Source organism: Alosa pseudoharengus, unplaced genomic scaffold (genome assembly GCF_046254945.1).
Source record: "Alosa pseudoharengus isolate Yale_2024_CS ecotype anadromous, Long Island Sound unplaced genomic scaffold, YU_APseudo_1.1 YU_APseudo_1.1_scf_11, whole genome shotgun sequence".
In the NCBI taxonomy this organism is placed as follows: Eukaryota; Metazoa; Chordata; class Actinopteri; order Clupeiformes; family Clupeidae; genus Alosa; species Alosa pseudoharengus.
The window spans coordinates 4,146,847-4,172,183 of NW_027468576.1; the positions used below are offsets into that span (position 1 = coordinate 4,146,847).

General features: G+C 39.3%; 1 protein-coding gene across 1 annotated transcript in view; it reads left to right on the forward strand.

Moving 5' to 3' along the window:
* Positions 1 to 25,337, forward strand: part of arhgap39 (Rho GTPase activating protein 39) — a 106,251-nt gene that overhangs the window by 29,344 nt on the left and 51,570 nt on the right. Inside the window, exons 2-3 of the mRNA XM_076277783.1 lie at positions 12,302 to 12,664; positions 13,797 to 14,901. Coding sequence (XP_076133898.1) covers positions 12,302 to 12,664; positions 13,797 to 14,901 — 1,468 coding nt within the window. The remainder of the gene's footprint in view (positions 1 to 12,301; positions 12,665 to 13,796; positions 14,902 to 25,337) is intronic.

Below are 25,337 nucleotides of genomic sequence, written 5' to 3' on the forward strand. Positions count from 1 at the left end.
TTCTCTAACTTGCTAACAAGTCGCAAGTTAGCTCTGGGGTAGCAAAAATCAAATTGTGCCGCCTTCACGTACCATTGATTATAATATCTACTCGAAGGTTGAAGATAAAAGTGTGTTCAGGAAACGTCTGCATCTCCGATCTCCCTGGCCTGCGCGAGAATTTAACAGGTGATCTCCTTATATGGGCATAGATGGTAGCTTTTTTGTAGGCGAACTTCAGAGGTCTGTCAGAGCATCGTCATGTGTGGTGGTCACATCACATGGTTAGGCCTACTGTGAACTTGAAAATATGTGCAATTAAAACAAATAAGCCAATGAAAATCATTTGAGAATTGTTGTACAACAGCTAGAGCTCTTACAGATCAGTCTAATTTATAAAACAAATAGGTCTGGATGATCATTACATGAGTTCACTTAGAGAGCTCTCTGATGGATAAGCCTGAGTAAAATATGAGATATATAAATTGAGCAAGTCTGAGATAAGCCTTTGCTGAGATCTCTTTTGTAAATCAAAAAAGTACTAAACTGAGATAACTAGAATGAGAACGGTTCAAGCTTGTGAAGAGATCTCTTTTACAGAATTGATGGAGCCTAATCTGAGATTTACCAAAAAGATCTGAAATGAGAATTGCATGAGTTTACAGGGAGAGCTCTCTGGTGGATCAGCCTGAGTAAAATATGAGATGTATAAATTAGACAACACTGAGCATTATTTAAAATATTGATGAGATCTCATTTGTAGATTAAAGGGAGTCTACACTGAGATAACTTAACTCTTTTGCTCCAGAGACAAACCTGAGAAGCGGGAGACAAAAGCAATAATCTCATTTTTATATCACTGTGATCTCATTATTGTCTAGGAGAAACAATTAAGAAAGAGAGGAGCTCTCATTTTAACATTTTCTTTCCTCTGGGAAACACTATTAGACTTAAATGGTAATCAGAAATAATTTGTTATAAAAAAAAAGACTAAACTGTTTTGACTAAAACTGACTAAGACTAAGATACCTTTAGTTTTCATTTGACTAGAACTAGACTAAAATGACGAGACTTTTAGTCGACTAAAACTTGACTAACAAAAATGATATTTGAATGACTAAATAGGACAAAGACTAAAAAGGACATTTCGTCACAAGACTAAGACTAAATTAAAAATAGGTGACAAAATTAGCACTAAGGCTGAGAAAATTAATTTGCCGCCGCTATGGTGCGTCTAGATTTCTAGGCTAGCATTTGACACCATTGATAACATAACATAACATTCTAATTCACCGCCTTGCGAAGTGGGTGGGTCTCTCTGATAATGTTCTAAACTGGTTTCAAACCTACATTACTGGCAGAGGTTTGTCTAGATCATGTGTCTGTAAAACATGACTTGCCTTTCGGTGTGGCCCAGGGGAGCTGCCTTGGTCCCAGGGCTGCTCTTTTCCCTATATTTGCTTCCGTTAGGAAACATCATAAGTCAGCAAAATATAAACTTCCACAGCTATGCAAATGATACCCAATTGTATATTTCCGTTCAGTAAAGTTACTCAGACAGCCTTCCACCTGAGAAACACTGCCAAAATGCGGCCCTTTTTAACTCAACAAGATGCAGAAAAACTAATCCATGCCTTTATCACTAGCAGGTGCAATGCACTTTTTACTGGTCTCCCCAAAAAACATATAAAGAAATTGGAACTCATACAGAGCTCTGCTGCTCAACTTTTAACTTGATTTTAAGGTTATGTTAATTACTTACAAAGCTCTGAATGGCATAGCACCTTCATATATCTCTGAGCTTTCAATATCTTATCAACCACAAAGGAAACTTAGCCTAGATCTTCTAATGCTAATCTTTTAATTGTAGCCAAAGTGCTCCACAAGACAAGTTGAGAAGCTGCTTTTGTCCATTATGCCCCAAAAATAGGACAAAGACTAAAAAGGACATTTCGTCACAAGACTAAGACTAAATTAAAAATAGGTGACAAAATTAGCACTAAGGCTGAGAAAATTAATTTGCCGCCGCTATGGTTGGTCTAGATTTCTAGGCTAGCATTTGACACCATTGATAACATAACATAACATTCTAATTCACCGCCTTGCGAAGTGGGTGGGTCTCTCTGATAATGTTCTAAACTGGTTTCAAACCTACATTACTGGCAGAGATTTGTCTAGATCATGTGTCTGTAAAACATGACTTGCCTTTCGGTGTGGCCCAGGGGAGCTGCCTTGGTCCCAGGGCTGCTCTTTTCCCTATATTTGCTTCCGTTAGGAAACATCATAAGTCAGCAAAATATAAACTTCCACAGCTATGCAAATGATACCCAATTGTATATTTCCGTTCAGTAAAGTTACTCAGACAGCCTATTTCCACCTGAGAAACACTGACAAAATGCGGCCCTTTTTAACTCAACAAGATGCAGAAAAACTAATCCATGCCTTTATCACTAGCAGGTGCAATGCACTTTTTACTGGTCTCCCCAAAAAACATATAAAGAAATTGGAACTCATACAGAGCTCTGCTGCTCAACTTTTAACTTGATTTTAAGGTTATGTTAATTACTTACAAAGCTCTGAATGGCATAGCACCTTCATATATCTCTGAGCTTTCAATATCTTATCAACCACAAAGGAAACTTAGCCTAGATCTTCTAATGCTAATCTTTTAATTGTAGCCAAAGTGCTCCACAAGACAAGTTGAGAAGCTGCTTTTGTCCATTATGCCCCAAAGCTTTGGAACACCCTGCATCTGTACATCAAACAGGAGAGTTCAGTGAATATCTTTAATAAATACCTGAAAACATACCTGTATAAGAGAGCATTCAGTTAACTCATCTTCTAGACTACTTTTTCAGATTATTCTACATGTAACTGTTGCCATTAGAGCTGCAGACGGGCTCCCCCTATTAAGTCAGGTTCTGCTCACAGTTGCCACAATTGCCATATTTGTAGGGGGTTAAGGGTTAAGACTGACAGTCTTCCCGTAGTTCTGTTCCTTATACGTCTGTGTATAAAGTCATATAATCACAACACTTACTAAGAACATACTAAAGCAAACCGCTTAGAGTTCACAACGGGGCCTAAGCATTTGATAGCAAAGCCTATATATACATTTCTGATATGTTGCTGATTGGATCATAAACGGCCACAGCAACGAAGAGGAATAACTGACTCCTCTCTATTATTGTGTTACATGATCCAAATGTAAAGCACTTTGAGCTGCATTCTGTGTATGAAAGGTGCTATACAAATAAAACATATTATTATTATTATTATTATTATTATTAAAACTCACAGCATTTTGTGCAGTATTTTGCATTATATTTGCACTATGTTTTAATGACTTTATAGAGGTCTCAGGAATGTGCAATACACTCAGTGATATCTTTTATCCTTTTTTCAGCACAACCTAAGCAATATGATTAAAGTATTGTGATTTAATTTTAGCCAACTATATACACAAACATAAGCAAATACATCAAAATATATATTTATTTATTTTTAAATAAATGATTGGCAAAAACACAAATACATAGATTAAACTTTTTTTACTAATTGAAATCGTACACACACTTATTCTGAAATAAATACCCTTGACATTTTTACTACAATTATCATAGTCTAAGAGTTATCTCTCCTTAAATAATTACCTGTAGCCTACAAATCATTTTTACAGTTACAAATAATTTCTACCATTTCAAAACATGATACGCAGATACAAAACATAGGAGTATTCTAATTCCATAAAATGATAGCCAAGGAGATAACCTATACAACGGCTGCATACCAGCACTACAGCATCTTTAACTTGGGAATCTATTGTGCCATCAAGTACCTAAAGCAAACAAAACTTAGCTACAGGCCAAATACTAAAAATAATCCCCCAAAGAAGTAGCTAGACCTACTGTAGCAGCAGTGAGCCACAAGATGATAAACAATCAACACGAAGATCCACAGTACAGGACTCACAACTTCCCGCTGCAATGCATGAGCAAGTACAGTAAACCCCCAGAAAGGTGGATCCAAAATTGTGAAATAGGTTGCACACTGGAACTTCTGAGGGAGAACAGATCCTTAGCAGAGGACTGCAGTAGACCTCTGAAGTTTGCCGACAAAAAGGAACCAAAGCTGCCCTCTTTGCCCATATGAGGAGATCCAGTTAGTGATTTTGTTTTTGACAGTAAATAAGCTTGTTTGTTGATTGGGCGCTGTGTGAAATCCCCTACCTATAGCACTAGGAAATTAAATTCTCTTTAGAGTATATTTGAAATTATCTAAACAATATTTTATTAACGCTGTGCCAATATTTGAGCTGTCCACATATAATGGGGTTAAAGATTTTAAGAATTAAAAAGGGAAGGATGTGTTTTTCAGTCATTTTCAAAGGATTGAAATGGTATGGGGGGTAGTTATTAGACACATGAAAATCTATGCGGAAGTAGCTCAATGTATTGGCATTCAGTGAACCAAGTGCCAATATTGTACCACAGGCTACTATAGATTAAAATATTGGCATGACAATAAAGGTGCAGTCAGGGATTTCACAGGTGTTTGTTTGTTTGTGTTTATGTTTATGTTTAAATTTATTAGCAGGCGGTTTTGTGCAAAAAAACATACATTATATTTTAACCAAAGGCCGAGTATTCCCAGAGAAATTCCAGACAGGCTGCCCCCACTTTGTTTCCAGTTTAGTAGAAGTCCATATCTCCACCACTGATATAAAGGGATCCATCTCTGTGCCAACCACAGAACCAAGAGATTTTATTTCACCATCTCCGTGTCACCATCATGCCTTTTAGCTATTACCAATCCTGAAGGGATACATCTTACTTGGAGCTGTGCAATGGGAAGGGCTGCTCTTTCTAGCCTCTCGTTTCCACTAAATGCATCTGTCACGTTCCGTCTGTCACATCTTTTGTTCCATCCTCTGCCCATCTTGGAGTATCAGAAGCAGATTGTTGTGTTGCTGATCTTATTGCTTCTACAACGGACAGACGTAGCACTGTAATTTGGTTTAATTTTTTGATTTTTGTGGTGGCGGCTGACTTCTAGCATGGTACTACCTGTTATAAAGTTGATATTGTGATGATACAATCAAGAATATTGTTTTCATAAGGCATAAGGCATCATCAACTATTGTTTATTTAGGAAAGATTGACCGAGTAAGCTCTTTTGCAGCAATTCTCTACAACAACAACAAAAGGACAGATTATACAAAATTCAAATTAAGAACAAAAATAAAAAATGAAATAAAACAATAATTTAGTATATACTGGACCAGTAAAAACAGTACAAAACAAACGTGTCTGCATATCAGTTAAAACAGGAACACTGTACAACAGCCATTTAGCATGTCTAATGACACCTACTGGTCTAATGCCAATACTTCCTGTGATTTATTATGACCGCAGCGCAGCAAAGCAGCGGTCATATGGCTTTAGTCAGATTTTTTTTTTCTGGATTTTAAGTATTTTTATTCTTCAGTAATTTTGTGTCAACGATTCCCAGGACACTGAAAGACCGGGGTGCATGAAACTTGGTGGGCATGTAGCCCCACAAGGATGACACGGAACCATTGTTTTTTGTTTTGATCCGATATATGTGTACATTTAGTGACTATGCATGCACACACACGCAAACATACACATAAAGATGCATGCACACACATGCAGGCACACACACACACATAAACACACACACACACACACAAGCACAGACACACACACACGCACACACACAGGTACTGTACGCACACACTCACACATACGCATGCATGCACACACACACACAAACATAAAAACAGACGCACACACAGTAGACATGCAGGTATACGCATGCAGGCAAGCAGACACACACACAGGAACGTACTGTACGCACACACTCACACATAAACACACACAAACACGCACACACACATCACAGGATTCTACAGTGCCTATTCAACACCAACCTGTGTTCCAGTTGGAAGGTTCCAGTGCTGTGGAAAACATCATGCCTTGTTCCAGTACCCAAGAAGTCTTCTCCATCAGTCCTCAATGATTACAGACCAGTGGCATTACCATCACACTGCAGGAAAGTGCTAGAGAGATTGGTGTTGGTACACCTCAGACCTCAGGTGACCACCTCAATGGACCCACTGCAATTTGCCTACCAATGTGAGGTTGGTGTTGAAGATGCCATCATCTACCTGCTTCAGCGAGCCCACAACCACCTGGATGAATCTGGTAGTGCGGTGAGAATAATGTCCTTCGACTTCTCCAGTGCCTTCAACACCATACAACCTGTGGAGACATCCATAACATCATGGATTGTTGATTACCTGACGGAAAGACCACAGTTTGTACAGATGGGAGGATGTGTGTCTGAGAAGGTGGTTAGTAGCACAGGAGCACCGCAGGGGACTGTACTCTTTCCTTTCCTCTTCACATTATACACCTCAGACTTTCAGTACAACTCTGCAACCTGTCATCTGCAGAAATATTCTGATGACTCTGCAGTTGTAGGGTGTGTGAAGGATGGGGAGGATTCTGAGTATAGTGAACTGGTAAACAGCTTTTGCGTGGTGTGGAAACAACCACCTACTCTTAAATGTGGCCAAGACCAAAGAGATGGTAGTGGACTTCAGGAGGGTTAGGACAAAGTTGAACACTGTCTCCATCATGGGGGAAGAGGTGGAGGTAGTGGAAAACTACAAATATCTGGGTGTACATCTGGATAACAAACTGGACTGGAAGTGCAACACTGAGGCTGTTTATAGGAAGGGACAGAGCAGACTATACTTCTTGAAGAAGCTTAGGTCTTTTAATGTGTGCAGCAGGATGTTGAACATGTTTTACCAGTCTGCCGTTTCTAGTATCATTTTCTTTGCAGCCATCTGCTGGAGTGCCAGTTAGAGCCCGACCGATAAAGGATTTTGAAGGCCGATAACGATACAAATATTTGTTGATTTAAAAATCCGATATTCCGATATATCGGCCTATATATTTTTTTTTCAGAAACGCGCAACAAAACATTAACAGATTTCCCTAACATTAGTTATTTGTAGTTATTTATGAGTATTGACTAAAATAATATGATAATGCATTTTAAAAACAAACTTGTTTATTTTTAAATAATATTGTCACAGTGGAACAGAGGAACATCAAAATATATTAAAGTTCTGATAAATAAAATGTATAAAAATAGAAACTTAAGATATGAAACTCAATAACACAATAACAACAACAACCAAATCAAAGTTACCAGTATTAAAAGACTTGGTAAGCTTCATAAATATAACTTTGAACTAAGACTTAATAATTACAAAAAATAATGATGACATTATTACTATCATCATCATTTATCATTAAACAAGATAAAGGTCACTCCTAAATGTTTGAGTGTGCGTGTGTAATAATTAGTCCCTATGCCTTATATAAGGTATAAGCTACCTTATAATTACAATGTCAGCTTGCTTATCCCTTTACCTACACTTTTAAAATTATTTCCATCAAGCTACATCAAACCATTTTCAATCATCAGTTACTGTCTGCCTTCTAAAACCTACTATTTATCTAATAATCTAAATCCATTATGTAACTCGTTAATGCTGCGGCTGAACGACAGTCTGAAACGCACACTTGGCATCATTGGATTTCACACACATGTGTAAAAGAAAAGCTAACTTTTATGCACAAGCTACGTTTTGCACAAGCTACGTTTGATACTTTTTCTATATGTCTAAATGTTCACTCCTCACAAGTCTAACTTACATTTTACAATGCAGGGACTGTAACTACAGATATACTAGTTATAAATACAGTAATCATTACTTTATTTAGGCAGAATAAGTTTGTGGTTTCCATCTCATTAATGTTAACGTTAGCGGTCTTCCACTGATATTCATGGCATTAGCTAGCTTTGTGGTTAGCTAGTCTATGATGAGTCATAATTTAGCAATGGATAACGTCATACTGCAAATTGTAAAACATACGCTTTTAAAATAACAGGCCGGGGAGAGATGATACGTCTCACTGCTATTACTGTCACGCTAAAGAAATACATCTTCAGTCACATTGTCAAAAGTTAAAAGGACAGACAGTGAACTACACTGTAACAACGTAACGTAGCTAATTCCGCTTCACTCTCTGCTTATTTAACAGCAGCAAAACTGGACATTGTTTTCACAAATTTTGTCATGCTTATTTGAGTTAAGAGAACTGATGGGGATGTTCTTTTAATTGTTATTCAAGCAATGTATGTCTCGTGACCAAATCACCATGAACACACTTGATCAGCAGCTTGCAGGATGTGTGGCGCGTTATACACGAGTGTTGCCAGCAGGGACGGTGTAGAGTGCCCTCTGGTGGACAAACTATACAACGCCAACACTCATGACATGGTTGAAGGGTGTTTCGTCCGTTTTTATTTTATTTTTAAAATATTCATTTATCGGCTAGCCTGACGTAGTCTTAAGTTCGGAATGGCACCCAGGCTATTTATCTGCCATTATAAATGCCGATACTGATAGTTTGGAAAATGCCTAATATCGGCCGATAATATCGGCCCGCCAATAAATCGGTCGGGCTCTAGTACCAGTATCAGGGCAAATGACACCAAAAAGTTGATTAAAAGAGCTGGCTGTGAAGTAGGCCTACACTTGAACCCCTAGAGTTAGTTGTTGAGAGAAGGATGTTGCAAAAGCTCCTTAACACCTCACATCCACTGAACGAACTACTGGTCAAACAACAGAGTGTTTTCAGCTTGAGGTTGCTCCAACTTCGCTGTAACGAGGACTGTTATAGGAAATCATTCCTGCCCACTGCCATAACTATTTGGGTCATTCCACGAAAACGTGCCATTTTGCATTCAAAATATCTAATTTTCAAAGTACTGTTTTTAAAATCTTGAAGCACCTATTTGGATGAAGTAGATTCTTACCTCTCAGAAAAACATGCGGTGCCATCTCAAGCTATCTTATTTATTTATTTATTTACTTTAACAAATAGTCAATGGAGGTATGTGTGCTATGTCAACCCTGTTACCAAAAAAACCCCATATATTATTATAAAATAATGAGTGCTCTTGTAACTATTCATGAATATTATACAAATAATTATGTGTTACATAAATAATTCTGGAGTTGAACACATGAATTATTAGATTTTAGGATTGACAGTAACAGGGTTGACAGTAACAGGGTTGATGAAATATTGTTATCGGCAGCCATTACTAGCCATGTGGTGGACACCAGGACACCACATGGTGTGCATTCAAGAGAGGTTAAAATGCTAAATTTTCAAATTATTTTTTAATGCATGATTTTGTGGTAACAGGGTTGACAAAACTAGCTTGTCCCCTTCTGTCAGACGGAGCAAAACCGTAATAAAAGTCATTAAAAGAGAACAACACTTTTCTGGTCTTTTCACCATTAACTTCCTGGAAGGCAGGGGATATCACTTCCTGAAAATGATGTAACTTTTGGCACAGTTCATTTTCTCCAAAGGGGTTTTTATCCAAAAGTAACAGGGTTGACGACAACATGGGGACAAATGTAAAATGTTGATTTTTTCATAATTTTAAAAACATTCCAAATAAAATTGTTTAATGATCCATGAACAGACACTTGAGGCTTTTTGTACATGTATTTATTTTTATGATAATTTGACTTTTTTAATCCTAAATAGCCAGTGATACTAGACAAGTCATACCGAGGGACAAGCCATTTTTACAGCTTTTGCAATATTCCTAATACGAAAAGTGCTTAAAATCCTTTAAAAAAAGAGATGTATTCTTAAAAAGTAAATCATTTATTTTTACCATTATTATATTTCCTAAAATATGAAATAATTATGAAAAAAATATTGTTAATTCAGCTTTGCCAGTTTTCGTAGAATGACCCATTTACAACAAGGCCGTAGCCATGATGTCAACATTGGGGGGGACCAAATCTGTTGTGGGGTCTGAATTTCAATAACAGAATTTCAATACATTTCCTGGCATTCAAAAATATTATTAAAATCACAAACAAGTCATTAGTTAAGTCAGTCAATTAGGATATACCAAACTTTTGACGGACATAGGCACGGATGGATTATGAACCCCTGGGCATAGATGCAAAAAAACCCTCCCCAGTTAAGATAGGGGGGCCCGGGGGCATACTCCCCCGGAAGATTTAAAAACAAAATGACCCTTTATATTATGACGACTTGTGAGTTTTGTGGAAATAGAAGAGAAGGGCGGAGAAGCAACTTCACACAGTCTTAGGCTTCAGGGCCCCCTGAGCTCTTGGGCCCAGTAGGTCCATTCAATAATCCATCCCTAGACATAGACCTGTGGTATGACTCCATTTGTCTCCAAAATGTATATTTTAAAAGAAAATACAAACTAGAGTATCTTTGATAACCTCTATATTACACTGAATGCTTACTCATAGGTTTGGACCTATAGCCCAATCATATTTTGTATTTTGATTTTATTATTCTGGCGGCTAATCACACAATTATAAGGTAGTTTGAAAGGGATGGGATTCAAGATAGGCTACTAAGACAGGTCCCTCTTCTGTCTGACTCACCTCAAGTTATCCTATGCATAATGCTGGTTTCTGACAGAAATTACGTTTTTAACATGTAGAAACACAACCTTTATTTGGTGAATGGAGGTGGAAATTCCTTTCTTTGGTTATTGTCCGCGATTCACATTAACTGTAGGCTATCACCGCCATCGTAAAAGTTTTTTCAACTTTTGTGCCGTCGCCACATTGAGTATGTTTTGCCTGCATGGATTGAGTGTGCATCTAAATGTAACATGCAAGAAGCAACAACCATTTCTAAGAGGCTTATAAACCGGTTCATTTCTGACATTACTACTAGCATATGAATGCATTATTTATGTTGTAAGACATGTGAAAGAAATGAATGACACAGGACACACAAATTCAAATAAAAGGACACTACGTTTCACTTTCGCTATCATTGCGAGAAAATAGGCTACAGTATGGAAAATGCTTCAAAGTTCCCTTTGAGTCTGATCAGCTTCAAAAATGAATGGGGTTTCCTTAGACAGTGCTACACCTTTCCAACAAGTTTTGTGAGAATTATACCGGTATCTTTTGCTATATTATTGACAGCCCGCACCGCAGTAGGGTGCAGGAAGCTTTTGATAGCACACGCCTCTAACGAAAAACGCAAAACCACCAGGACAAACCACTCACAGTGTAGGCTACTCTCTCTGAAACCATCAATAGGTCACTAATTTGTGCGTTATTTACGTTTGATTTCATTTCAGATTGTGGGACTTGTTGGTTTCCTGTAGTAGCCTTTAGCGTTTTTTTCTTTATTTTTTTTTCTATGTCCGAATATTGGGGGGGGCATTCTGGTCACATCTGAATAATGGGGGGGACACGTCCCACCCAATGTCTATGGTGACTACGGCCCTGATTTACAACAACACAGCTATTATTAGCCGTAAGGCTAATAATAGCTGTGTCCTCACACTATCGCACGTGACAATTTACTTAAAAAGGTGATTTTCTCCTCTTCTGGTGTATCGTGACAGGAGAACCATGCCAACTTTGGATGCGGTTATCTTAGCGATACTTTTTGCAATACCCTCGATATACATATCGTTGGAAAGCTTAGTCAATGTCTGTTCATGTGAGCACATTAACTTCATTTTGTAAATTTTACCAAAACGACTGGTGCAGGGTCACATATTATTAATTGCTGCTGTAACACCATAATTTCCCTCTGGGGATGAATAAAGTAATCTATCTATCTATCTATCTATAAAAACACACATGCAGGCACACACACACACACACGCACCATTACCCCCACACACCACCTCACAAGTGAACACACACACAGACACATAAAACACACACACACATGCAGGCAAGCAGACACACACACACACCCTATTACCCCCACACACACTCTCACAAGCGAAAACACACACATAGAGAAGCACACATATACACAAAAGCAAACGCACACTTGCACACACTCATTTACACAAAAGTTGCAAAAGTAGGGGGTGGAGTAGGAGATGGAGACAAATTGACAGATTTATTTTTGCGGAGACAATGTGCAGGTCTGAGTGGCGGTCATATTTTGTGCCGCTTTGCGGTACATCTAGTTCCATTTATTTGCTGCCAAAAAAAAAGTATTGATCAAGCATAAGGTTCAATGAAACATTTACTAAATACTGTATAAAAATGTTGATAAATATTGAGGAGCAGTATAAAGCATGTAATATTCTTATGATGCTAACAGTATTGACTGAATTATTTGGTTGAATGAATACTACAATACCTTTCTCCATTTGTGTGATTTTGCAGGTTAGAGTGGGTGGAGATTGTTGAGCCACGCACACGTGAGCGGATGTATGCTAATCTACTGACAGGAGAGTGTGTATGGGATGCACCAGCAGGGGTCCGTATCAAACCCAGTGGAGAAGATCAGTGGTGGGAACTGTTCGACCCTAAAACCTCTCGCTTCTACTACTATAGTGCTGCTACACAGCGCACTGTTTGGCACCGTCCCAAGTCCTGCGACATCATTCCACTTGCCAAATTGCAGACCCTCAAACAGAACACGGACACAACCTCACAGTGTGTTACGGTGACAACACACTCAAGCCCTGCACACAGTGTTGTTAACTCCTCCTCACCTGAACAAGAGAAAGAGGAAGAGGTTGAAAGGTATTTGATTTGTTGATTTGTATTATGAGTTGATTTGTTATGGCCTTGTGGAGAAAAGAAAATATAATTTTAAGGTGTATTATAGAAAGACAAAAGGTCATCCTAGTAATACCTCTGGTAGTCATCCTGGTTATATCAAGAGATACTTGTCAATTCAGACCCCATTTAAATTAATGGGGAAATAACCACAACTGCACTTCAGAACTCAAACCCACATGTGTGTTGTCTTATTTTCTTGTAGCTTTTTTATCCATCACCAAAATATTAGGCCAACTGTAAAATTAACTGAACATATTTGTGTTGGCCAATGCATTGGTTTAACCAATGAAAGAGCTTTTAGATGTGTAATTACACATACTGTTATCAGGAACCTATATTTTTTAAATCCCAGGGGTTTTCTACAATTTTGTGTGACAGCTTCTGTTTGTCTAGAAGCTCCTGAGTGATACTTATAATACTTTTATTTCATAATTTCACATCTATTTATTTAAGGGACTTTTATTTCCTAATGCTGCATTTATTTTATAATGCCAAATTTACATCTATTATACTGGACGTGGTTATCTTACGGCAAGTGTACTATGAAACAAGATAAGTGGTATATATATATAAGTGAACCTACAGCCCAAGATGCGTTGCCTTGTTGCTTGCTTTTTGTTTGCACTTCAATTAAAGCAAACAATTGGCCATTTTTACGCACCATCGTTCAAATTTTAAAGTTCAAAGAAAAAAAGCCCACCAAGTCTCTCCCCAAAATTAGTTTTTGTAATAACCATTTTAAAATGAAAGTCTCTTCATAATGCACATCTTTACAGTCATTTAGATGGCTTTAGACATCTGTATTTTACATGAGTTTTAAGTTTAAAATAGACTATTGTAAAATAAACAATTGTGTTTATATCCTGTGATTTTACACTTAATTCCATCATCCATTATTGCAAGCTTAAGTTTTCATCATAGCAAATAATGTAATTCATTTGTGCCATCTACATTCTTGGGTAGTGTTAATAAACTAATAAGTAAAAGGCTCTTTTTGGTTGCATTTTTTTTTTTTCAATTTAAGATTTAGATATAGATCATGCGTGCTCTTTGGGGTATGGGATTACATGGAAATTTGTACATTGTTTTGCAGGTTCAGAATGCTGATTAAAGTGTCAGATCGGGAGCCCAGCTATTTGTCTGAGGGGAATGGTTTCTCAGTCTCCTGTACCCATCCACATCACTGTCCTGATAATACTTCTCCTGAGCCTCAGGCCTCACCTGTCCTCCATCCCGATTGCCAATCGCAGTCACCCTACTTGAGGAGAACAGAGTTGAGCATACAGAGGCATTCATCTGGGGAATCACAACCACCCTCCCCCAGATATACCTATGAGCCCCCTCTATATGAGGAACCACCCACTGAATATCAGGCACCTCCCATTTATGAAGAACCTCCTACTGATATGCATCGTGACTCCTCCCATTACAGCTCTGATATGTCTCCAGCACGGAAGCCCACCATTAGTTACCCCTCACCTAAACAAAGTCACTCCCCTTACAGCCAGCTGGTGCTAACCCGGCAGAAACCAGCCAGTCAGCAAAACAATTCTAACCTAGAATTTCAAGACTACTGCCATAGTGGGCCTGACTGCAGCACTGGGAGACGAGTTTACACCTCTACTGAGCAAAGCTGTAGTTCTAGTGGGCGGGAATACAGTGCAGCTGGACGAGAGTATGTTAAGCAACTAGTTTATGTGGAACAATCTGGCTTCAGGACTGCGGAGCATATGGCATGCTATAACAACATGGGGAATGCGTCAACTTTTAGTGGCTCCTTCACACTGCAGCATACTGCTGTGGGGGGAAAGCGCAAGCACAAGTCATATAAACCCTCTCTGGAGGGTGGGATCTTAGCCCAGGAAAATGCTGAGTCTGCCTTGCTAAAGGCACAATTGGCACAGGAGGCACAACAGGCTCTGAAACTTCGTATGAGGTGGGACCAAGGTGGTGGAGCTTCATTACAGCATAGCAGGGCCAAGGATGGCTATGAAAGTGATGGGGCTATGCCCCTTCCCCTGCCAGGTCCTGTTGTGCGTGCGCTCAGTGAAGATGAAGCGCTGGCTCAGAGTGACAGTCACTGGAGGAGGAATACTCACACCCTTGATAGACTGGCTTTCACACACAGTCTGCTTGAGAAAAGTCAGTCTGTGCAGACCAACTTGGCTTCACCTGAACCCTCACTTCACCCATCCCAGGTAAAAAAAAAAAAAAACATTGATATGTTTGGAAATCTGAAAACATTTGAAGGAAATCATTGTTTCTTGTTGGCTTTCAAATAACAATATGATGATATACATGATGTGACTAGGGGACGTAGTGGGATTTTCAAATTTGACTTTTCCCTTTCCTGCCTGTAATGGCCAGAGAAAGGAAAGAAAGGTCATAGTAGCGACCTAATGGAACATAGTCTGACCTACAAATGGTACATGGGTCATTCCGTGTCAAATCAGATAAGGTTGTTGCTGCACCGTCTCAGATTTGTTGTTGCAGGCAGCTCACTGCACCGGGATTAGTGTGTGCTTCACCTCACTGTGTGTTCACTGTGTGCTGAGTGTATTTCACTAATTCACGGATTGGGATAAATGCAGAGACCAAATTTCCCTTACGGGATCAAAAGAGTATATATACTTATACTTACTTATATTTTATTAATGTACCAATATTTGAGCTCTCCACATATAATGGGCTTGAATATTTTAAGGATTATACAAGGGGAAGTTGTGTTTTTTGGTCATTGTCATAGGATTAAAATGGTTTGTGGGGTAGCTAGTAGGCACTTGAAAATCTATGTGAAAGTAGCTCAGTGTATGGGCATTTTGTGTACAAAGTGCTGTAATGTTGTACCATAGCTAAATAAATTGAGTCAAAATCATTGTTTTGACTCAGGCTAAGAATGAAAACCCATAGGTATACTATACAATGTAACCAAGTAAGTGTATATATGTCAAGCGATTAAAAACATGTATTTAATTAATTACATACTCTGATTAATTAATCTAAATTAATCACATGCATCCATTTTTGCTATGAACATATATTTAAAAAACAATTTTGGCAGATGGGTGAATCAATGAAGAGCCAAACCAACATTATAGACTTTAAAGTTCAACCTCTCTCTCTTTTATCATAAATTTCCCTTTGGAGCAGGCTGGTGATTTTTAGCATGATAAATGCAAATGGAAGTGACTCCTTCAGTCACTATAGCCAGACTGCACTGGGTCAAATGACACTAAGAAATGCAATTAATCAGCATTCATTTTTTAACGTGTTATTCTTTCTGTAATTAATCAAATTAACATGTTATTTTGACAACCCTAGTATATACAGTACCCTCATCTTTTGGTGATTTATTGTACTCTCACAATGAAAACAATGAGGGAAAATCCATCCTTGAAAGGAAGAAAATGTATTCTGAGAAAAATAAAATCTCATAAAGAAATAAATATTTTTAACAAAAACACATTGCTCATTATGGGCACCCCTAGACAAATCTTATATACAAAACATAACAGAAGCATTTTCCTATTTCATTTCTACTTATTTAAGTTCAGAGTGTCTGTGAACTTTCAGAAGTAGTTCATGACTTTCTTTTTCACTAAGGTATGAAAATAAAGTGACACAGAGGCTAAATCCTCTAGTCATTTTTCAACATCGGAAAGACAAGAGAATACACTAAATTTAAATAAAAAGAAAGTGTGCTGACATTTGTAAGTAAGGGAATATCTATAAAAACTAGGTACTTTGTTGAAAATGCCTATATTTACAGTTAAAACAATGATTAAAAGGTTCTAATCAACTGGAAATGTGACAAACATGCTTGGACAAAGACCCATGGTTATCTTGCCCCCACGTAGAGTATGGAGGATGGTAACAGGGGGAAAACCCATAAGAACCACTGTTGGAGAGTTACAGAAAAAGCTATCATCTTGGGGTCACCAAGTCCCCCAAAAAATCTTCAAAAGTGACCTCACTGCTAATAGATTATTTAAAGGGCATGCCAGGTGAAAGCCTGTCCAGTCCTTTAATTACCAATGTAAATAGCAGGAGTTACTGAATGGTACAGTGACTTTGTCTGGAAGTGTGGTCTAAAATTGCGCTCTTTGGCTAGAAAAACTTTAGGTGTGTTTGGAGCACGAATAATGACTATACTGAAAAGAACACCATGTTTAATGGGAATTATGGTGGAGGGGCTGTGATATTGTAGGGGTGTTTTTATTCCCAAAGGCATTGGGAACCTAATTAAGGTGCATGGTATCATAAACCCCAAGAAAAACCAAGAAACAAGAAAAATAAAGGAAATCTGTCATCTCTACCAAGACACTAAAAGTGTGGGTCATGATTGGTTATTAATCAGGTCAATGAACCAAAACAAACGTCCAGAACAAAACAAATATGGTTTACTGAACACAAAATCAAACTTCTCCCATTGCCATCTTAGTCCCCTGATCTAAACTGAATAGAAAAAACAGTGGGGTGAGAAGAATGCACAAGTGTGGACCTAGGAATCTGGACGATCTGGAGAGATTTTGTAAAGACGATTGGTCTTACCTCACCTCATTAAATTACCCAAAGATGCATTGCTGTGTCAGGACATTAATTGTAAAGATCATAACCATGGCCTTGTATTATATGTTCCATGTATGACAGCATTGTCAATAGCCTTAATACATCAAGTGCTTCTCTTACTAGACCTAGAGGTAAGGTTCATAATAACATAAAACCTGGCTGGAATGAACATGTGGGTGAGCTACATACTGCAGCCAGAGAAGCCTTAAAACTCTGGGCTGAGTCAGGTAGGCCTAGACAAGGCCCACTGTTTGAGAATAACAGGAGACGCTCATGCTAACTCTTTCCTGAAAAGGAAACTCTGGTGTTAGGATATACATTGGTCAATAAATAATAAATGATGTCCTATAGCGTTAACATGATCTAGTCTGGTCAGTGTACACCTCAGCCTCGTTTTGGTTTTCGAGTGAATAAGGTGAATTGACTTTTTTAAAAATATTTGTTGGTGCTGACATCAAGGGTTTGTCTGGTTTTGTTATTGATTGGACCATAAATGGCCACAGCAACAAAGAAGAATGGCCGAAGGATTTGTTGTTACTGAACCCATCATGAGAGTGGAGGGGGATGGATCTGGGACACCAGACACTACTGTTTAGCCTTTTGGAGGTGTTGTGGGCCTAACTAACTAACGAAACACAAATGATGAAAGGTGTTTGCTTGATACAGTTGCTTGATACAGGGCTGCTCTGTTGGTAATGCTGTTTTTTTGCACACAAAGCTTGCTTTGTTGTCAACTTTGTCCTTTGGATCCTTGTTTGGGCATTCAGGCTACTAGCAGCGCATGTGGTACCTTGAAGGAAGGCCATTGCGTATCCTGGGCACATCAAATGGCGTGTTTGCCAACTGTACATTGTCGTTGTATCCTGAGTCATGTTAAGTAATGTTAAATAGGCTTGGTTGTTGAATGGCCACAATGGGAAATCCCCTACCCATGGTAGGAATTTCACGGCGGCCACGACGGCCATGGCCGTCGTAGCCCCTTGCACTGGCCGTGAGGCCCCTTTGAAAATCAGAGGTTTACAGGCCACGGTGGCCTTGGTGCCCCGTTCTTTCAATATTCTGCTTTGCGTCCTACTAATAGCGATTTTTATTTAGCCTGTGGCCTGTCAAAATAATCTTAGCATTCACAGCGCAAATTAATTTAGTCTTTTATGCAGTGGAGAAAGTGACAGCGCAAGAAAGAAAGTGCGTCCAAATTCACCCATTCTTCTCAGTTGAACTACTCGCGAAGTAGCCTATTCATCACACAGACATCACAAGTATCACATGAAAGAGCTTTTTCTCAGCTTTTAAACGATGTTAGCCGATAATTGCTGTGTTGAACGGTTCGCGAGAAAAGTAAATAATATAATTCAATTTAATCATACATTCTACTGAAGGTTTTGCGTCCCATGATCTCCCTACCCATTAATCTCGGTGGAATACTTCACGAACCCTTCTTTTAACACATGACAAACCATATATCAGAATAAACAGCAGACCTTACCGAACACAAAAGTGTAAAGCAGTCCCCTGTACAGTTAGCCGTTCCAGAGTAATCTAGTTTTGAATTTGCAGTAAATTTCGACATGCATGGATGTCTCCAAATTTGGGCTTTACCAATGTGTTTAAATTGTTCCACATGATTTCATAACGGGCCAAATACAAAATAAATGTTACAAATATCGCCTATATTGGTAAATCATAGGACAGCAGACTAAGAGTTTGTGAAAGTAGCCTTAATGATCACAAAATGCTAAGCATGCATCTAGGCTATTTGAGTTTCTTAAAGCTGAGCTGTGCTTAAATTGTTCAATACATGATTTCATAACAGGCCAAATATAAAATAAATGTTATATATAGCCTAGATATCTGCAAATATTAGATGATCAGATGATTTACAGTTCTATGTAATATGTCATGTTTCAGTAATGTTTCATACAGTGATGCAGGTCTACTGCAGTGAATAGGCTAAATACAACTTTGATCATTTTTATAGCCTACTACTGTATAGTTAACTTTGGCCTTGGTGCCCTGACATGTGGCCTTTGTGCCCCCCACCAAATATGCCCAACTGAAGGCCAAGTGGCCTTGCCCCCAGAATGGTGAAATTCCAAGCCTGCCCCTACCTATAGCACAAATAATTTAACACTTCTCGTTTCTATATCTAAAATAGAAATATAATTGGTCTAAAATTCACATGGAGACAATCAAAGGATACAAGGATACAAGGAGGTTTATTTGTCACATACATCGCAATACTAATGTAAAACATGTAGTGAAATTTCATTTGGTGTTCAGCTTTTTCTGTGCAAGTGTGAAGAAAGAAAGATCAAGAAATATTTTAATAAATAGCAAGAGAGAATAAAAAGTGCAGTGTGTATACAGTCCATGTGCAAGTGTGTAAAAAAAAAAAAAGTTTATATAGTCTTGTGTGTGTTCAGGATACGGATTGCTTGAGGATAGAAGCTCCTCCTCAGTCTCTCTATTCTAGGGCCGTATTCACAAAGCCTTCTTAAGACAAAAAAACTTCTTAAGTGGTGCTTGTAGCAGCAAAGACGTTTGCCTGACCTCAGTCTTTTGAAAAGTCCATGATCAGGATGTGACGAGTCCTTTAAGATACGTTGGGCCCTGGTACATAGTATTTTCTTGTAGGTCTCTTGCAGGGTAGGGACAGGTGCTCTGATGGTACGTTCGGCAGATCGCACCACTCTCTGTAGGGCACTGCAGTCACGGGCTGTACAGTTCCCATACCAAGTGATGATGCAACTTGTCAGGACACTCTCCACAGCTGAGGAGTAAAAGGCCTTCAAGATGGGTGCTGATACTTTGAACTTCCTCAGCTGACGTAGGAAGTACAGTACAGTCTTTGCCTAGATTTCCTCAGTGTGTGCTGGGTGTTAAAGGAATTATCTGGAGTAAAATGCACTTTAGATCAATTTACGGATGATTGGGAGTACATACGTTGAGTTGACATCAAAATCATGTCATTCGGATGTGTTTTGAGAAAGTTCGATTTTACCGTTTTTAGTCAAAACTCGTTAGCCTGGAAGTGATCCGGGCATGTCATTTCGCCGCTACAAAACACTATTTTTATACCTCTTCTACAGTTCCAGACAACATTACACTTACGTGGTATTGAGTAGAGGGTCCCTAAAGCCAAACCGAAGTATCCCGAGGTCTTTATGTGGTCGGATAGAGAGTCCAGAATGAACTTCATCAAGCCAGTACCTTTCCGGAAATGTTGCTGCTGCAGCTGCCATCTTTAGGGGAAAGTCCGTAGGAGTCGATTGCCGAGTGTGGAGTAACACGCTCTGGAAATTCACAATTTCGTCGGCGTTTTAAAAAAAAAAAAACATAGTCCAGTATTTCTTTCGAAATTGAAATGAAGTTGTATGCAACAGCAACGCCTCACACGAGACATCACGTCACGTGACATTTCAAAATTCCAACCTGTTAGTAAGCTAGGGTTTGCTGTTGCATACAACTTCATTTCAATTTCGAAAGAAATACTGGACTATGTTTTTTTTTTTTTTTTTTAAACGGTGACGAAATTGTGAATTTTTATCAACACCATCAGGCCGTAAATGTTCCAATCAATGATCTAGGCAGCACATTTTCTTCTCTCTCCTTCATTTTACAGTCTAATGGTTACTGACTACAACGGCTCGGGGTCAAAGGTCATACGGAATCGATTAATCTGCGCTATTTTTTTTAATCAGTTATTTTTTTTAATCAGTTATTTTTTCTCAAATTAATAAATTGAAATTAATCAGTTATTTTGACAGTCCTAAAACATATGTAAATCGCACTGGACTATAAGTCGCATTTATTTAGAAATGTATTCACGAAATCCAAGACCAAGAACAGACATTTAGGGCTCTATTTTCCGTCCCGGCGCAATTGACTTTGTATACTCGCGCGTTTGTCTTTCCTATTTTGCAGTCAGCGCATATTGGAATTTTCCCTCCACAGGTACATGCCTGTAAATTAGGGAATTCGATTGCGCCCACGGGGGCGGTTCAGCGAAAAGATGGGGCGTGTTCCGGCGCAAACGTTCACTGTTGATATTTTGCAGTTTCAGAAAACAATTCCGCCACAGACCAGGAACTCCCTGGTCTAAAGTCTGTGGCGAAAATGCAGATGCTATTTTAAGGGCGCATGCATGACCACAGGCCTGCATGAATGAATGCGTTGCACACCAATCTACAGACACCCCCGTGCACAGACGGAAACATTCAAAGCCTTGATAATATTTGTCCATTTCCCGGTTTTGTTCGTGCATTGGTGACCTAAATATTTAGTAGCCTATAAAGTACAACATCTACATGCAATATCTTTACAACAACGCCTAATTACGACCTATTAATCTGGACAACTTTATAGGCTACAGCCCTATAAAGGCTAAAGTTACTTTTAGTTTTGTTCCAATTTACCGTTGTGTAAGGTTTTAAGCACCATAATTTTGCCTACCTTGTTGTAGCCCATCTGAAATAACTCCAAGCTCCCTATGTTCCCTCCATCCTTTCGTTATTTTCAAAAAACGTTTTATATCCATGATGGCCTTGAAGTCTTGAGTTAGTGAATTAGCTTAAATCAGCTTTTCATGTGCTGTTAACCAGCAACAGATAGTACAAGAAAGCAGCAAGTATGGTTACATTTTCTGTACAATTTCTGTAGTTGCTGCATCCATTCATTGTTATTCTCTCTACTGCTCAAATAAAAGTTGTGCGTGAATTAAGTTGATGATAATGTGTTTACAAACTCTGCTTTACAGAAAATATTGTAAATAGTAGGGATGTCCGATATTGGCTTTTTTGCCGATATCCGATATGCCGATATTGTCCAACTCTCAAATTTCGATTCCGATATCAGCCGATACCGATGTCGATATGTGGGTTATTTTTCCTCAAAACTAATTTAGGTAACATCACATATCTCCTGTTGTGGAATTAACACAACATGCTTAATGTTATTGTGATGCCCCACTGGATGCATTCTTGAATGCAACAAGGCTTTCCAAATGTTAACATTGTCTGTGCAAAATAAGAAAAATACTTCAACGTAATTTAGGGAAAAAGTGCCATGTTTATTTTTTATTTTTTAATTGTCTCAAACAACAGTTTGGATTACACTCTCCCTGAGATAATCTTGACAATGCCCACAACAAATATGGCAAATTTGACTTCACAAATTCACAAATGATAAAACATTGTACCTGAACAACTATGTGCAACATAGCAGAATGTAAAGCCAACTAAAATAACAGGCATAGTGTATGACAGGCTACCCTTTTTCTGTGTTAAATGAGCCTGCATTTGTAGGATGCTTCATGAACTGTTTCTTTAACTGAAACTCAATCACCTTAATTGAATGAATGCACAAATATGAGTCAATTACAATGTGGCAAGCAACTATACTGCACAATTTTGAAAACATTTGTTTGAGCTACAAAAAATACTTCAGGCTTGAGGTGAAGTACATAACGGGCCATACCCACAATCAGGCTTGGAATTTCACCATTTTAGGGGCAAGGCCACTTGGCCTTCAGTTGGGCATATTTGGTGGGGGGCACAAAGGCCACATGTCAGGGCACCAAGGCCAAAGTTAACTATACAGTAGTAGGCTATAAAAATGATCAAAGTTGTATTCACTGCAGTAGACCTGCATCACTGTATACAAAAACATAAAACATGACATATTACATATAACTGTAAATCATCTGATCATCTAATATTTTCAGTTATCTAGGCTATATTTAACATTTATTTTATATTTGGCCTGTTATTACATTACATTACATTACATTACATTACATTTGGCTGACGCATTTTTAGCCAAAGCGACTAACAACATGGTAAACAGTTTAAGTTTAGAGCAATTCTCAACAATATTAGGACAATTTAAAAAAACATTAGAGTACAGTAAGAATAAGTGCATCAGTGAGTGCTGTTTTTAACAGTTACGTGTCAGTTTAAGACGGCTGGTGAGTGCTAGGATCAGCAAGACTTGTTGTAAGTGTTGCTATGAGAGGAGATGTTCTCTAAAGAGCTGGGTCTTCAGGAGTTTTTTGAAAATGGAGAGGGATGTCCCTGCCCTTGTAGGAACTGGCAGTGTGTTCCACCAGCGAGGAACAACAGATGAGAAAAGTTTTGATTGGCCTGAGCGTACCGGAGGTAGAGCTAGACGTCGTTCGTCTGAGGAGCGCAGCGGTCTGGAGGTAGCGTATGTCTGTATGAAGGCATTCAAGTAGGTGGGAGCAGAACCGGAGACTACTTTGTAGGCAAGCGTTAGAGCCTTGAATTTGATGCGGGCCGCCATAGGTAGCCAATGTAGCTGGATGAGTAGCGGGGTAACATGTGCCCTCTTGGGTTGGTTGTAGACCAGGCGCGCTGCCGCGTTCTGGATCATCTGAAGTGGTTTCACTGCGCAGGCTGGGAGACCTGTCAGGAGGGCGTTGCAGTAGTCGAGTCGTGAGATGACTATTGCCTGAACCAGAAGTTGGGTGGCATCTTGAGTTAAGTAAGTCCTGATTTTCCGTATATTGTAGAGTGCGAAACGGCATGACCGGGCGACTGAGGCAACATGATCTGAGAAGTTTAGTTGGTTGTCGAGAACAACTCCTAGATTTCTTGCAGTCCTGGTAGGTGAAACAGACAGAGAGTCAAATTTGATGTTGATGTCGTGGTGTATGGTAGGTTTAGCTGGGAGGACCAGCAGTTCAGTCTTTGAGAGGTTCAGCTGGAGGTGGTGTGCCTTCATCCATGTAGCTATGTCTGAGAGGCAATCCGAGATCCGTGCTGAAACCAAGGGGTCATCAGGTGGAAAGGACAGATAGAGCTGTGTGTCGTCTGCATAGCAGTGGTATGAGAAGCCATGCGAACGGATAATCTGTCCCAAGGAGGTGGTGTAGATAGCAAAGAGAAGGGGGCCCAGTACTGAGCCCTGGGGGACCCCTGTGGTGAGATGGTGAGGTGCAGATAGCTGACCAAGCCATGATACGTTAAACGAGCGTCCTGTGAGGTAGGATTCAAACCAGGAGAGAGCAGAACCGGAGATTCCCATGTTAGCGAGTATAGAGAGAAGGATGCGGTGATTAACCGTGTCAAAGGCAGCCGATAAGTCAAGCAGAATGAGTACTGATGACCGAGCGGTCGCCCTGGCTTCTTTTAAGGCTTCTGTTACAGACAGCAGAGCCGTTTCGGTAGAGTGGCCGCTTTTGAACCCAGACTGATTTGGATCCAGAAGGTTGTTCTGTGAAAGGAAGTCAGAGACCTGTTTGGAGACTGCTCGTTCAATGCCTTTGGATAAGAAAGGCAGGAGTGAGACAGGGCGGTAGTTCTCGACTTGAGCAGGGTTGAGAGAAGCTTTCTTAAGTAACGGTGTTACCCGGGCCGTTTTGAACGCTGTTGGAAATGTGCCGGAGGTTAGCGATGCATTGATCACGTGTGTGATAGCTGGTGCGATGGTCGGGCTGATGGACTGAAGTAGGCTTGTAGGTATGGGGTCCAGCGAGCATGTGGTAGGACGGCTGCATGTCAGGAGTCTAGATACTTCATTCTCGGAGAGAGGCGTGAATGCTGAAAAAGATGATCTAGCAGTCCCTAGAGGTTGTAGGAGTGCGGTATCTGAGTCCGATGCGTTGAGTGGGCATGTAGAGAATTGACCGCTGATTGCCGCCACTTTGTTTGTAAAAAATGAGGCGAGGGTATCTGCAGTAAGGCTGGATGGAGGAGGAGGCATCTGAGGGTTGAGTAGCGATTTGAAGGTTGAAAAAAGTTTTCGAGTGTCTGTAGCACTGTTGATTTTGTCATTGTAGAAAGCCGTCTTAGCAGCGGTGATGCTGGCTGAGAAGGAGCATCATGTATTGAACAATTTAAGCACAGCTCAGCTTTAAGAAACTCAAATAGCCTAGATGCATGCTTAGCATTTTGTGATCATTAAGGCTACTTTCACAAACTCTTACAGTCAGCTGTCCTCTGATTTACCGATATCTAGGCGACATTTGTAATATTTGTTTTGTATTTGGCCCGTTATGAAATAATGTGGAACAATTTAAACACAGTGTAAAACTTAAATCCCAAAT